Below are 13230 nucleotides of genomic sequence, written 5' to 3'. Positions count from 1 at the left end.
ATTTATGAGTAGCTTCCCAAAATGATGACTGAAGCGGGAATCATTAGCAAATGTCAATTTTACTGATCTTCCACTCATTATTCATATATTAAAAGTGATTCATAAAATTCATAAATGTAATATGTGGTGTGGCAGAGTACTTGCTTAAATTGGAAACCCTAATGTAAACCAATCATTACATTACCAAGATGATAAATTATTCCAAAGTTGCTCTTTTATCAGTAAAGGCAACGGGAGCTACTGCAATTGGCAGTTGGTATGTTATGATTTCCCAGTGATTGCCATGATTGCGCCGTCTTTAAACCCTTTTACTTTGAAGGATCTATTCTCGCATTTCCGTTATGTTTAGCTAACTCTGTTGAGTTTAACATCGGTTAAAGCAGCACAGAGAAAGAGTCAAGTAAGCAACAGGAACAAAGTTGTGGGACCCGAGTCCACACTATTGCGGCGTTCACCCAAGAAATGTAATAACCATCTCTCCGTTTCCAAGAGACAGCCTGCCGTGTGTTTTCAAGACTGCGGTAGTTGTGCTTTGCTTTGCGTTGCAAAAAGGCGTCTCTTAAAGGTCTTTTTTTTGGCACATTGTGGAGACTGGATGCGCTTGACGAGGGTTTTCCTTAGTTAGCTAGTTAGTTAAGAAGAGTGCCTCGTTCCTCGTAGAAAATGCCTTAAATTAATTGGATTGATGTACTTTTTAAAAAACTTTACTCAACTTTTCAATACATTTGACTGCATTTGATAATCCATACTCTACACGTTTTGGACTTGTTTTGAGGGAGCACGTCTCCTGACTCCTTGGTGACAGCAGAGGTGAGTGATTTGGATCTATGAAATGCCTCGGACCTGTAACGTTAACAACGGTAACTGTGAAATTCAAAGTCAGACGTTGGGTGTAAAGTAACTGTTGAAATAAATAAGACATAATTAAGACACCAAACAGTCACTGTTTTTACTTAACCTGAAGTCTTGTATGTAGCTCGCTGTTGGTGTACATTGCAATCCGTTTTGAAATTGTTTGATGAAAAGCCAGCAAGCTCTAAACACCGCAGTCATACCTAAGAGATAAAACATTAACTACTTCAAGGCCACCATATATTTACAGTTTAAAAGTCTCTTTATGTCTTTTGTAGCAGTATAATTGTGTTTTTTCTCACCAGCAAGGCGGTAATCTCGTCAGATTAAAACAATATAGGAGTACTTTAAATTTTATTGGGCATTGACACTCTGCTCTTGTTCAAATCATCCAGAAAGTCCTGGACCACACTTATGCCTGTTGAAATTTAGAGTTCAGATTAAACTAGTTGATTGTATCCCTTCTGTTGTCAAAACTACTCCTCTCACAGTGAGAGGAACCGAAATTGTAAAGACATAAGCAAGATAGATAGGGCTGTCTTTTTCTTGTGTTTACAGTTGTTATTTTTGGGTCTTGCATCATCCCTCAAGAACTGCAACTCACCAAGCACTGCTCTATAAAACTGCACATAAACTCCTTTCATGGTAAAAGCAAGCTATTTTGGGAGTGAACATGGATGAGTGTTTAATGAAGGGATGCCCTGAATTAAAACAGACCACAAACATTAACCCTAAACTAAAAAGCTGGTCTTGAAAGCTACAACAAGGCACAGATAAATAACCTGCAAAGATGAAGCACCAACTGACCTATTCACTAGGTCAAGTTGAACATTTTGGAGATTGTGACAGATGGTGTTACATTTTTGGAGCTACTCAAAGTTGAGCACACATCACAGCATCCTTTGTGAAACTGAAAAACTACAAATGCAAAACACAGTGCCATTTGCAAATATTAGCACATGACAAGACATTAAAAGTTCAGTGTAATATAACATTTCATTAACCCCCCTAGAGGAGACTCTCATCACTTACAGGGACTCATAGTCTAGAGTTAGCTGCTGAAAAACTACTGATCCTATGAAAAGCATCACTTGGTTGTATGATGATAAACCTTACCCACTGCATGCAGTCGTGCTCTGTCAGATACCTCTGAAATCGTTGTCAGGGTCTCAGATTAACTTGTTTGCCAGCAGCAAGCAACTAAATGAAAACCAACTCAACATAATTATAATGTGTATTTATCGAAGTCTCACTCCATAAACAGTGAAAAAGCTTTGTAATTCAGCATGACATTCAACAGAACTGAACATTAGAAGAAAGCATTAGATTTGACCGTGTGTGATGGTTAGTGGGGACCAACTACAGCAAAATATGTGCACAAAAACACATGTCTGTGGTGGCTTTGTGGGTGTTGCAAACTCTGAGATTATTGGCTACTTTGTTCCTGAGCATTACAAAAGTCTACAACATGATTGTCCATTATTTCAGCACCAATTACTATTACGGGAGTTATATTACACATAAATCAACACCCATATTGTCAGCCTAAGGCCATGGTGTGAAACCAGTTTGTTGCTTCCCCAACATTGTTGAGCGGACATTGAGGTGAAGTCTCAAACAGCTGTTAGTGTTTTAATGCTCTACGGTGTTCCTCATGAAGTGCCAGGTTCTCCTGCGTGCTATACGACCATGTTTGATTGTTTTGTGTGTGTAGCTCCAATGCATGTGACACCTCCACTCTCCAGGCCTCCTTTTGAGATTATTTCCACTCCTTCAAGTCACATTAAATGCTTTATAGTCAAGTGAGAACTGAGCAACAATGAAACTGAACGCGAGTTTAAGTTTTCTTCTCACTTACAGGTGCAGGAAGAGGGCTGTTGTACTGTGTGTCAAGAGGCCTGGTACTGTATCACACAATTTCAACTAATACAGCGTTGAATTTATTGGCTACCATGGCATCACACGGTGACATCGCAGAGGGAGGAGCCAATGAAGAGTTCAACGACATCATCAAGTGGAGATCTGGTATGTTTTTGATAGCTTTGGCCATTATTGAGATTGTTATCTTGAGGATATGTTTAATGTTTGATGATCCTTATAGCATACAGAGTGTGTAAGCATAGAGTATAGAACCAAATGCTGTCAGATCATTGAGGGTTTTTTTTTTAGCCTGACTGGTTATCTTAAAACTGCATAGAGGGAACGTTTTGTTGTACGTGCATAACAGCAGTCACTGAAGGGAAACTCTGACAGAGCCAGAAATCCTGTTGTGCATGGTTAACCTCAGTTCCCATGGAGGCAAGGGAAAAGGACTGAGGCAAAGCAAGCAACAAAGACAAAAAGAGAACAGGAGATGGTTGATTGTAACACGTTTGCTAGGAGAAAGAGAAAGTCACAGGAAAGGTGACCAATGGCAGCAGAGAAAAGGGAAGACAAGAATGCAGGGCTGGGTTTAGAGGGCCGCACCCTGTGATCCCTTTCTCTGTGGATCATTCCATAGGTTAATCTTTTGTAGACGCCACCCTCAGAGAGAGAGAGAGAGAGACACACACACACACAAACAAGTTGTTGCTCTAGCAGGAGGAGTGCTTTAGTTGAGCAAACTGTAAACATTCAAGATCAGCACAATTTATAGAATATTGTACCTGATATTGCATGTCCATTATTGCTGGCTTTTTGACTTTAAGTGACTTTGTTCATGTGCTGTACATTTTCTTAAAAATTGTGTTGGTGTGATGAAGTGATTGAGGGAGACGAAAAACCAAGACCTCCAGTTTGTCATCATTTTAAGGCAAACAGACACCAATAATAAAAAAAATGTGTTTTTATACTTACAAGCACTCATCTTCCTTACGTTAGAGGACTTTAGTCTGATACTTACAAAGGTGTATTTCACACTATGTATTTATCAAATGAATGTGTGAATACTTATATATCAGGCTGAAAAGGTTGCCAAACTATTCCACATTTAAAATGCTTGTTAAAATGAGTTTGGTAGATAATTTGGTATGTTTATGACATTGATAATAATTATGATTTTCATTGTGAATTATTGAATGAATACTTACACACAGTCATACACACATCCTGAGTCCTGCCACTGTATGTAATGTAATACAGTGGCAGGAGAAAACAAAGAGGAAAGCAAGCAAACATATGGTACTATATTCATATGTGTCAAACATAGTATATTAAACACAACAAAATTAAGCATGCAACACTGCCATACGGTGATGGTTATCCTTTACCAAAAACTGAGTCCTGTATGTATACTGAAGTTATAGCAGCAATCAACTTAAGGCAGGCACTCATTGGTATGTAACTCATGTAGCTTCCATTGGTTTGATAATGCTAACGGTAATGTTGCGCTGGGAATTCATCATGTAAATGCTTATGTTGGCATCAAAAAATGGTGGCATGTGCCTTTGTGATGTCCTGGGTTTGAAATCTGGCCAGGGGGACACCCTGCCAGCTCCCCATCCTTGCAGTTTCTCTCTCTCTACTGTAAACTGCGAAATACAAAAAGTAATCATAAGGAAAGTGTGTAGATGTATCCGTCCTGTCCCGTCCATGTGCCAGCGTTCCCCAGCCGCCCAGCCTCAGAATGCTGGCAGAGATTCCGTGCCAGGAATTCCACCGTGCCGGTGGAGTTTGTAATTTACAGCGCTTGTGTTCAGACCACAATGCTTTTCTTACAAAGATTCGGGTTTCCCTAGCAACCCCAAAAGTGCTAGTCCTAGCTTAGCTGCACATTAAAACAACCCACGGAAAATAGCAGAGCACATTTGTGTCAAGGCCGTAGCCCCAATTTTTTTTTCATCTTCACCTTGTGGACGCATTTTTGTGGTGTGTGTGTGTGTAGTCGGTGGACTTTTAGAAATATGACTAATAGGTGTTCTATTTTATAATTCACAGAGTATGTGAACTCTTTGAAACCAGGTTAAACCAGGGGAAACAGCTGCACACTTCACAATGAGAAAATTCTGCAAAATGTTATTTTTCACCAGGACACGTGGAATATGCATTACTCCACCCTCACCCAAAAAAACACTCCTGTACATGCTCTTCTTTCTATCATCACACACGTTACGGCTTTAGAAATCAAGACTTCTTTAGGTGCTAAGCCTGTTATAAACTTTAAAGACTGATTATTAACATTGATCCTGTGACAACCTAACAAACCTGGGTTTGTCTACTGTGGTGTCTGGTGTCAGAAATTGAGACAGGAAGATTGTGAGAAAGAGAGAGATTTGTAGCCTACACAGGGCTGAAACATGTGCTTTTAGAGGTGATTGACAAGCAGGTGAGTGTGTGTGTGTGTGTGTGTGTGTGTGTGTGTCTAGTAGGCAGGTGGAAGGCTGTTTTCACAGCTGAGACGAGCCCTGTGAGAAAACCATTAGCACACTTGTTCATGTGACCTCCATGCCGGCCGCCATGGGGATGTGTTTGAATGGTTGACGAATTTATTCACAACAGTGGAGTGTATCCTCAAACAGTATGTGCACACACCCCTCTTTTTTGTGTGTCATCATTACTGATTGACAGAAAGTTGGTTTTCCTGATGTTGTGGAGAGAGTGAGCACATTCAATTATTTTCTAGCTCTGGTTTAGTTATTTCAGCTGGTGTGGGTTCCATTTGTAAACTAGTACTACAGTGAGATCACCACTACAGTGTGTGTTGTTGAGGCAGGGGTGTGAGTGTGTTGTCGCTCTGCCTCCGATGATGGAGGTCAGCAAGCTAGACAGTCTGCCCCTTTCACAGACATATGCACACTCATGCCTCTTGAGGGGGGTGGGGGGCGGCTCATGTTTTCCAGTGGTCCAAGTTGTTATGCAAGCTCGCAATGGACCAGGCAGAGAGAGAAAAAGGTTCAGTGAAGAACAGAGGAAAAGGGGGGTGCAGAGTAGAACTGTGTGAAGCTGGAGAAAGTAGTGCAGCTGGGCTGGGCTATGACTCTACTTTGGTAGGAACTTCATAACAATAATGCGCCTGCTATGTTTCAACTTATGTGATTGATGGGTTTAAGCATTAAAACATGTGACCAACATTTACCTGTCGTATATGGCTTGCCACATGGCATAGCCGTTCTAAAAGGGGTAGAACAAATGTTAAGGAGTGATTACAGACATTTTTTGACAAAGCAGCAGTCCCAAGCCACATACTATAGATTTGATGGGTGCCTTACAGCTCCTGGATTGTATACAGCTTTGAAATTGGTTGCCTTTGTTGACTTGGAACTCTTAACCCTCTCACCTTTACCTATTGAGCTACACAGAGGGCCATTAATATCTGGGTGTGACATGCAGTACAATAAACTAAATATTGTTGTATCTAAGAGAACAGGAATGTGATTGTCACCAAATGGAGGGTGTGGAGGGTGTGGAAAGAAGACTTTTCTGAGAATTTGTCACCCTACTAGCTCAGCTACATGTCATGGATCCTTAATTCTAGCCTTGGCCTCTTATAGCAGGGTGGACTGAGTACTTTGAAATGTTTCAGCTGGTGTGTGTGTGTGTGTGTGTGTGTGTGTGTGTGTATGTATGGAAAGAGATGACTTACTCAGAACTATTTGGATGAAACATTAAAGTTATCTGGAGTGCTATTCTCCACCTAGTTATGACAGTAAAAGCCTTTTCTAACTGTCAGTGAGTGCAGTGGTATGCAGTGTTATGCAAATATGTAATAATGGGTGTGCATCTGCATGCGTGGGTAGCATGGAACACAAATCATAACAAATGAGCTTTCACTGTGGCCGTCCCTTCATTCTGAGATGTCATGACCTGAATTTGTTTTTTTCTTTCTTTGCTCTGCTGTTTGAGCATCACTTTCTAGTATGGGTCTATGGTCAGTGAGAGTTCTCATGAGTATATTTTGACTTTGAGGAAGCGAAGTGTCCACAGGGAATGCAGCTGGATGTGTCTTCACAGCAATATATAGACAAAAGTGTGTGTGTGTGTGTGTGTGTGTGTTTGTGTTAGTCTCTTTGCTTGTAGCTGGATCTGGCTGCCTGGGAAGTGGGAGGAAACATGCTTCTGGAAAAATCCTGGCTGGAAATTTGGGAATGGAAGTACTGGCCAAAACATCTCCCCTGGGTGCGGTTGTCTGTGGGACTCTTTGCCTCTTTAGTCCATGTGCATGCAAATGTGTGTGTGCATCCAGCAGCATACAGACACTCCACCCAGCCCAGATGACATTTAAACTCTTCTAGAGAAGGCTGGAAATGGCAGAAATGTTCCTGTGGTTGTTGAACACAAACTGGTCTCCTCTTTCTATGACTCTCCCTTTCACTTCCAGTTTAAACCCCCCTTTCAGCCCCCTTTTCCTAGCTCATTAAGGCTACAAAGCCATGTTGCCCAATCTACCTTCTGACCCCTCGCATGACAGGATTTACTAAAACAAAAAAACAGGCTGAGGCCCAGAGAGAGTTTAGATTAACCCTTTAAAGCTACAGTGGTATTTCACTACAGAGTAAATAACTTGAAGGGATTGAATCCCTCTATTGAAATACCCACTTTCTCATAGTGTTGACGTTTTTTTTATCCTTTGGTTGTTAACAAGTTTGTGTTACTTGTTCTTGTACGTCTGGTGCTAAAATTAGGTGCATTTTAAAGCTTTTTGACACTGTGTTAAAAGTGGTGTTGATACCAAAAACTCTACAGTTAGGGTTTTTCACTACCTAGCCCTTGAGGGAGTTAAGAATATTACAGATCCATCACAACCCATTGTGTTTGTGTTTTTCCAGTGTCGCATAGAATGGTCGGTAGAGATAAAGAGGACAGACTGGGAGAGAGACTGAAACTGACATGCTAAAAGATTTCAGGTCAGACTTGAACCAAGGATGTTGTGGCTACATGTAATGCACCTCTACAAAGAGATTTTGAGGATTTAGACATGGCAATCTACTTTTTCCAAGGATGGAAGCCTGTGGCATTGTGGCAGATTTGCATTTTCCATCTCTTTCTCTTGGATGTTGGTCGGACCACTGACTCATCTGCTCTGTATGTGTGTATTTGTGTGTGTGTGCACAGCCAAGATTACCACCACCACTTCTGAAAGGTATTTTTAAATATTACACTATTAAGACTATATAAATTCTATTTTCAACATATTCTGCATTTATTGGTCCTCTTAACTACTGTGTGTTGAGATAGTAATCATTAAAGGGGAAATCTCTTGTAAAAGACGTGGAAATACTAAATTCTCCTCCCAAAAAGGCCATAATGGGTTGTTGCAACAAAACACGTAGAAGTTTGAGTAAAGGGTGTGACTGGTTGGGATCACAAACTGAAAACAAAGTTGACAATCAGGATGGGAGGGCACAACAAAAAAGTTAATTACACTATTTTATCACAAATTCCTGCAGGACATTGAACATCAAAGAGTGACAGTACAGTGGAAGTTTCCTTTAGGTAAACATATTTTCTGTGGAGGATCGGTGTTAATAGTGAAGCCTACTAGTACAACTAGAAGGCATTGGCGCGTGACTATCCTTGGATGTAAATTATTTATTTATTATGTAGACTAGATCTTTGTGTGGTTTCTGGGGCTTGTGGGAGAGGAGGCTTTGGTGGTCAGCCAGAGGAGGATACACGGTCTTTTCATTCAGGACTCAGAACCTTGTAGCTTTCCTTAATGTATGGCTAATTTTATTTTTATAAGGCTGTGTGACATAAGGAATAGTTATTTCATTCATCCGTCAACAGAAATTTAACCATATCTATTTTCACAAGTAATTGTCTTACTAATTGTCTTACTTACTTACTAATCTGTCTTACTAATTATACCAAACGTCCAGTAAATGAGCAGCTCTGAATGTCATGGAAACTCAAGCAATGTTTGTGGTGAGACATGAAAATAATACGTTTCATTCATTTGTTCCAACCATTAGTCAGACGAGAGAGAGAGAGAGAGTAAATGCGCATACACGGCTCCGTTCAAGCAGCTTGATGATGGATGCTCTCGGGTGTTGTGCGAAGATGGAATGACAGAGGGGGATGCCTGTCTCTGGGTTCATGACTGATGCAGTCCAGTGGAAAGTCCCTTTTGGTCTCTTATTCCTTCAGTCACTGCCAAGGCCAGCCTCACCCAACCTAATTCATTCCTCAGAGTTGTGACCAGACCAGCTGCTGTAACTCTCTATGGAAGGAATTGGATTTAATTCAATCAGGCTCTGGAAGTTCGTCACGGGTGGACCGGGTTGGCATTCCTCCTGTACTTCCGCTTTGTGAAGGAAAAGAAAAGAGGAAAACAAAACACAGGAAAATTAACTTTCTCTCTGACAGTTTCCCTCCCCTCTTTCCCTCTGCTCTCGCTCCCATCTCTCTCTATTTCACCCTCTCTGTGAGAATAGAGTTGTTTGTTCAGTTGCCCCTCATTGACTAAATATGTCAATGAGCAAATGGACTCAGGCCTTTGCCCTGTTCTCTGTTCAACTTCCACTGGCTCACAGACCTGCATTAAATGTCAGGAGCCATGTCACAGTTTTGACCATATGTCCTGCATTTATCTGAGTCATTTTTTGATTGTCAAAGGTTTCACTTTCATGTAAACAGTCGCAAAGGAAGTGGCTGTCATAGCCCAGACTATGTTTTAGGGTTTAGGTTACTCTGGGTCATGTTTATCTGCTGTCAGTTTCTGCGACGTGGGAGGGTGAGGGCTGTCGTCCCGGCCTTTGTGTTTTCAGGGGAGAATCAGCTGTCAGTTACAGCAATGCACATGGCACACACACACACACACACACACACAAACCTTTATGTCACCTGTCACTTACCTTTTAATTGACAAGCTGAAGTAGTCCCTGCTCTTGTCACTCACTTTTCTCACCCTCTTGCTGAGTGTGTGTGTGTGTGAGAGAGCATGTGTATGATGTCACATCTGACAACCCGGCCCAGCACCCCAAATAAACAGACCCAGCGTACTCGATAAATGTTCACACCCCTCTACTTCCTCTTTCTCTTTTCTCTCTGTCTCTGTCACTCTCCCACCACCGACACCACCTTGTCTTCCTCTTCCGGATTTGTTTTTGTTTCTTTGTCTCCTTTTTTCTAAAAAGACTTGCTTTCCGTCATGAATTTGAGTAAGTGGATGTCGTGGAGAAAGCGCAACTTTTTCAGGAGGAAAAGAAATCCTGAAAATAGTCTTGATCTAGGTAAGTGGATCAGCACATCTGTAGTTCTGTCCATCTGTGGAGGAGTTTAACAGCAAATTCAAAGAAAGATTAAAAGAAACTAAGCTGTTTATCCACATAACTTACAAAGTAATCAGCCATCTTATCTGTTTTACTAATTGAAATGGCTGTTAAACCAAACTGAATGTTCCAATGATGGTCCGATGGACTTCAGTAACTCAAAATATCAGCAGTTGATTGTCCCAGTTTTTCATACCCACAGCAGTTAAATCCAGATTTAACATTATCTATAACATCTTTTCTTTCAGTGACTTTTCTTTTGTTCTTGTTTCTTTATGCAAGAACTTAGTACGTTGTGTGTGTTCATCTCTCAATCTACACATTTGTAGTTTCTAATGATGGGCTGGCCTGTATTTTTAGCATCTGTGTGTGGCTCAACCATCAACATCCACCTGCTGTTTTTGTGGACCAGCACTGGCATCAGGTTATGTCTTTGATATGAAATGTACAGACAGATAGATGGTGAATGTTTTAGTCGTAAGACTATGGTCCTATGGTTCTATTTCACATTGTCTCTCATTGCATCATTTTTGTATTTGAAGTAAATTGGACCCTTTTTTTGCATTTGCAGAGCCTTTTCTAGTTTTTTTCTTTATCATTGGACTGTTCACCTGGGCTACACACACCTGATGGTAAGCCTGGAGCCAAGAGCGTGAACCTTTTTCACATGTTGAGTTAATCTCTTTTACTTTACTTTGACAGACTTATAAAATCACTGCAGTTATTTTATGACTCAGTATATTAGATTGCTCACATTCAGGCTCCTTTGTGTTGTGTTGCTTGCGACAGCTACATTGTGCATGAGGTTAATACCTCCATGTAAGGATAAGTGTAAGGTAATAAACATGGGGGGCTTGGATCTGATGATGGTGGGCTTTTGTTGTGTCCCAAACTTTGAGTTGGGTAGATTTCCAGCAAATGCAGATCAGATCAGAAAGTTAATGCCTCTGTCCCACCACATCGCCTCCACTACAGTTCTGTGTTGTGTCTGTATTTGTGCAGTGATCTCTGGCTGATATGCCCTTCTTTGTCTGTTTTTCCCATCTTGTCATGGCACTTGCATTCTGTCCTGTTGCACGCAGAGATGGTGCCGAACAGAGTTTCTGTGTTTATCTGTGTTCATCCCCTATCCTGCAAAGCATTATGACTCCCCACCCTTGGCTTGCCCTGTCCTGTTCTGTTCTGCCCCCAGTTGGTTTCCCCTTCATTGACAGTGTCCCTCTTTCCCTCCCCTCTCTCTGTGCTGCAGCATTCTTCTGATATTTTCCTCCCTTGCTGGTCAAGGAGTAGCAGAGATGAGAGGAGAAGAGGGAAGCAGGAATGTCAAATTCTGTCTTGCGCTGATACTCTTGGACTATCTCTTCCTACTCATTTTTTGCTTTTGCTGCTTTTTGGGTTCAGCATTGTGGTGGCTAAAAGATGGCAGAGCATGGGCTCAAACTCAGAGGTAGGAACTTTTGACAGGTGTGTGACACATGGCTTGGTGGCAGTTAGGTGTAGTAGACTCAGACTGCAGACATACAACAGGTGAGAAATACTGTATATTTTTAGTGCTTTCCTGCAATTTGATCAAGGTGTATGCCATTTTTGAACCAAATAGATCAAATAGGAGGCTTGCTATGAAAGCAAGATATTAGTTTTTCAAGTGGATTTTCATTTCATATTTACCATTATATGTACTTTATCCTGCTCTTCGGTACATGCACTAAAGATGCTACAGGTTTTACCACAGTTTAGGTATTAGTTTACGTATTCTGTATGTTCTTAAAGATGCTGACATAATGGAACACATTCATCATTTGTTTTCAGATTTAAATAATAATCTTATAACCTCAAACATTTAAATGTTGTGTCCAGTAGTCTTTTAAGGAGAGGTATAAAAAGATACAAGTTTCTTTATATCAAAATCAGCCTTTAAACCAAAAACATATTCCTTTATCAGTAAGTAAAGCCAATCGTGTAATAGCAGTGTTTCAGTTAGTGGCATCAATGTCTTGTAATAATACTGTATTGGACACTAAAGAATTGTAAAATTGACTTGAAGCCAGTCAGACTCACTTACACTCTACAGTTTGTTCTTCCCTTCTATTTGCTTACTTCACACTCATTTTACAGCAGCAGTGATTTACAGTTTGCTTGTCATATCTCTGACTTGGTTTACTGCTCACAGTTAAACAGCCTGCTCTGGCTTCACTAAATCCCAGTACCCCCCACCTCACAATTCTTGTTCACCCCTAATTATACCAATGCATGCACCTATGCACACCACAGAGGTGTTTTTCAAGCTGCTAAGTGGGGATATGGGCTAATCTTTCTGGACGTTTGAAGTGTTTTCCTTACAAATTCCCAGATCTTGGCGAGAGAAGAGTGTCAACAAGGCTGTGCCGGCTGGGACAAGCTTAGACAAGTGACCACTGGAGGGAGGAGGGAGGAATGCAGGAGAAATGATAGGAATTCTATGCATTCCTCTCAACCTATAGAGTCCAAATAAAAAATATCTGTGCAATCAAACTGCAAATAGATTGAGTTTTATCTTTTTTCTGTGTACATATGTGAGTTAAGGACAAAATTTGTCAGAGGGCTTTTAAGTTAAGTGATGGACAATGGTTGACTTGAAAGCCTAAAGGCTCTGACACACCAAACCCATGTCAAAGAACTAGCGGCGACAAAAACTTGTTGCCTCATGTTGCCTCTGTCTTGGCCAAAAAGTGACACTAGAACACATTGCACTGACTACAGTGAACGGCCAGCTAGCACGTACGTTCTGTGCCTGCGCAAGAGGTAAAAAACTCTCCATGGTTTCTTAAAAGAGCTGCTTCTAATCAAGAAAATGTCTGATTTCCTGTCTGATCTGAAATGTCTGATCTCCTTATTCAAGACGCTAGTTAGCTAGCTACATTAATACAATAACAACAACACAAATTATGTTTAACTATATTTCTCTTCTTGTGCACTGATTCGCTTAAGCTGAACAGCCAATCAGAGTGATTTCTCTCACCGACGGCCACTGCCGCCTATTCAACATGCTGCTTTTCCGGCAGCAGACGAGGGCCAAAAATTAGGGCTACAGATGCTCACCGACGGTGGTGTGATTGTTGTAGCACCGTGTGTGTGTCCTGTGTAAGGGTTAGTGCCCTCCAATAGGCTGTGGGTGGTGCTGTGCTGAAAGACAAGACAGCCAACAGCTGAG

General features: G+C 41.1%; 1 protein-coding gene across 9 annotated transcripts in view; it reads left to right on the top strand.

The window, feature by feature from the left end:
* The first annotated feature begins 373 nt into the window (after window positions 1-373).
* utrn (utrophin) overlaps window positions 374-13230 on the top strand; it is a 184936-nt gene continuing 172079 nt past the window's right edge. For 3 of the 9 annotated variants that reach the window (XM_044169400.1, XM_044169397.1, XM_044169395.1), the window contains exon 1: window positions 9886-10001. In XM_044169400.1, coding sequence (XP_044025335.1) covers window positions 9920-10001 — 82 coding nt within the window. In that variant the 5' untranslated portion in view covers window positions 9886-9919. Of the gene's footprint in view, window positions 811-2712; window positions 2878-9880; window positions 10002-11287; window positions 11488-13230 lie in introns of those variants that run through there. The other 6 variants (XM_044169396.1, XM_044169405.1, XM_044169402.1 and 3 more) reach the window with 5 other exon arrangements.

This window comes from Siniperca chuatsi, linkage group LG16 (assembly GCF_020085105.1).
Source record: "Siniperca chuatsi isolate FFG_IHB_CAS linkage group LG16, ASM2008510v1, whole genome shotgun sequence".
In the NCBI taxonomy this organism is placed as follows: Eukaryota; Metazoa; Chordata; class Actinopteri; order Centrarchiformes; family Sinipercidae; genus Siniperca; species Siniperca chuatsi.
Note: the sequence above shows the minus strand (reverse complement) of the source record. Positions and strands in the feature narration are given on the sequence as shown.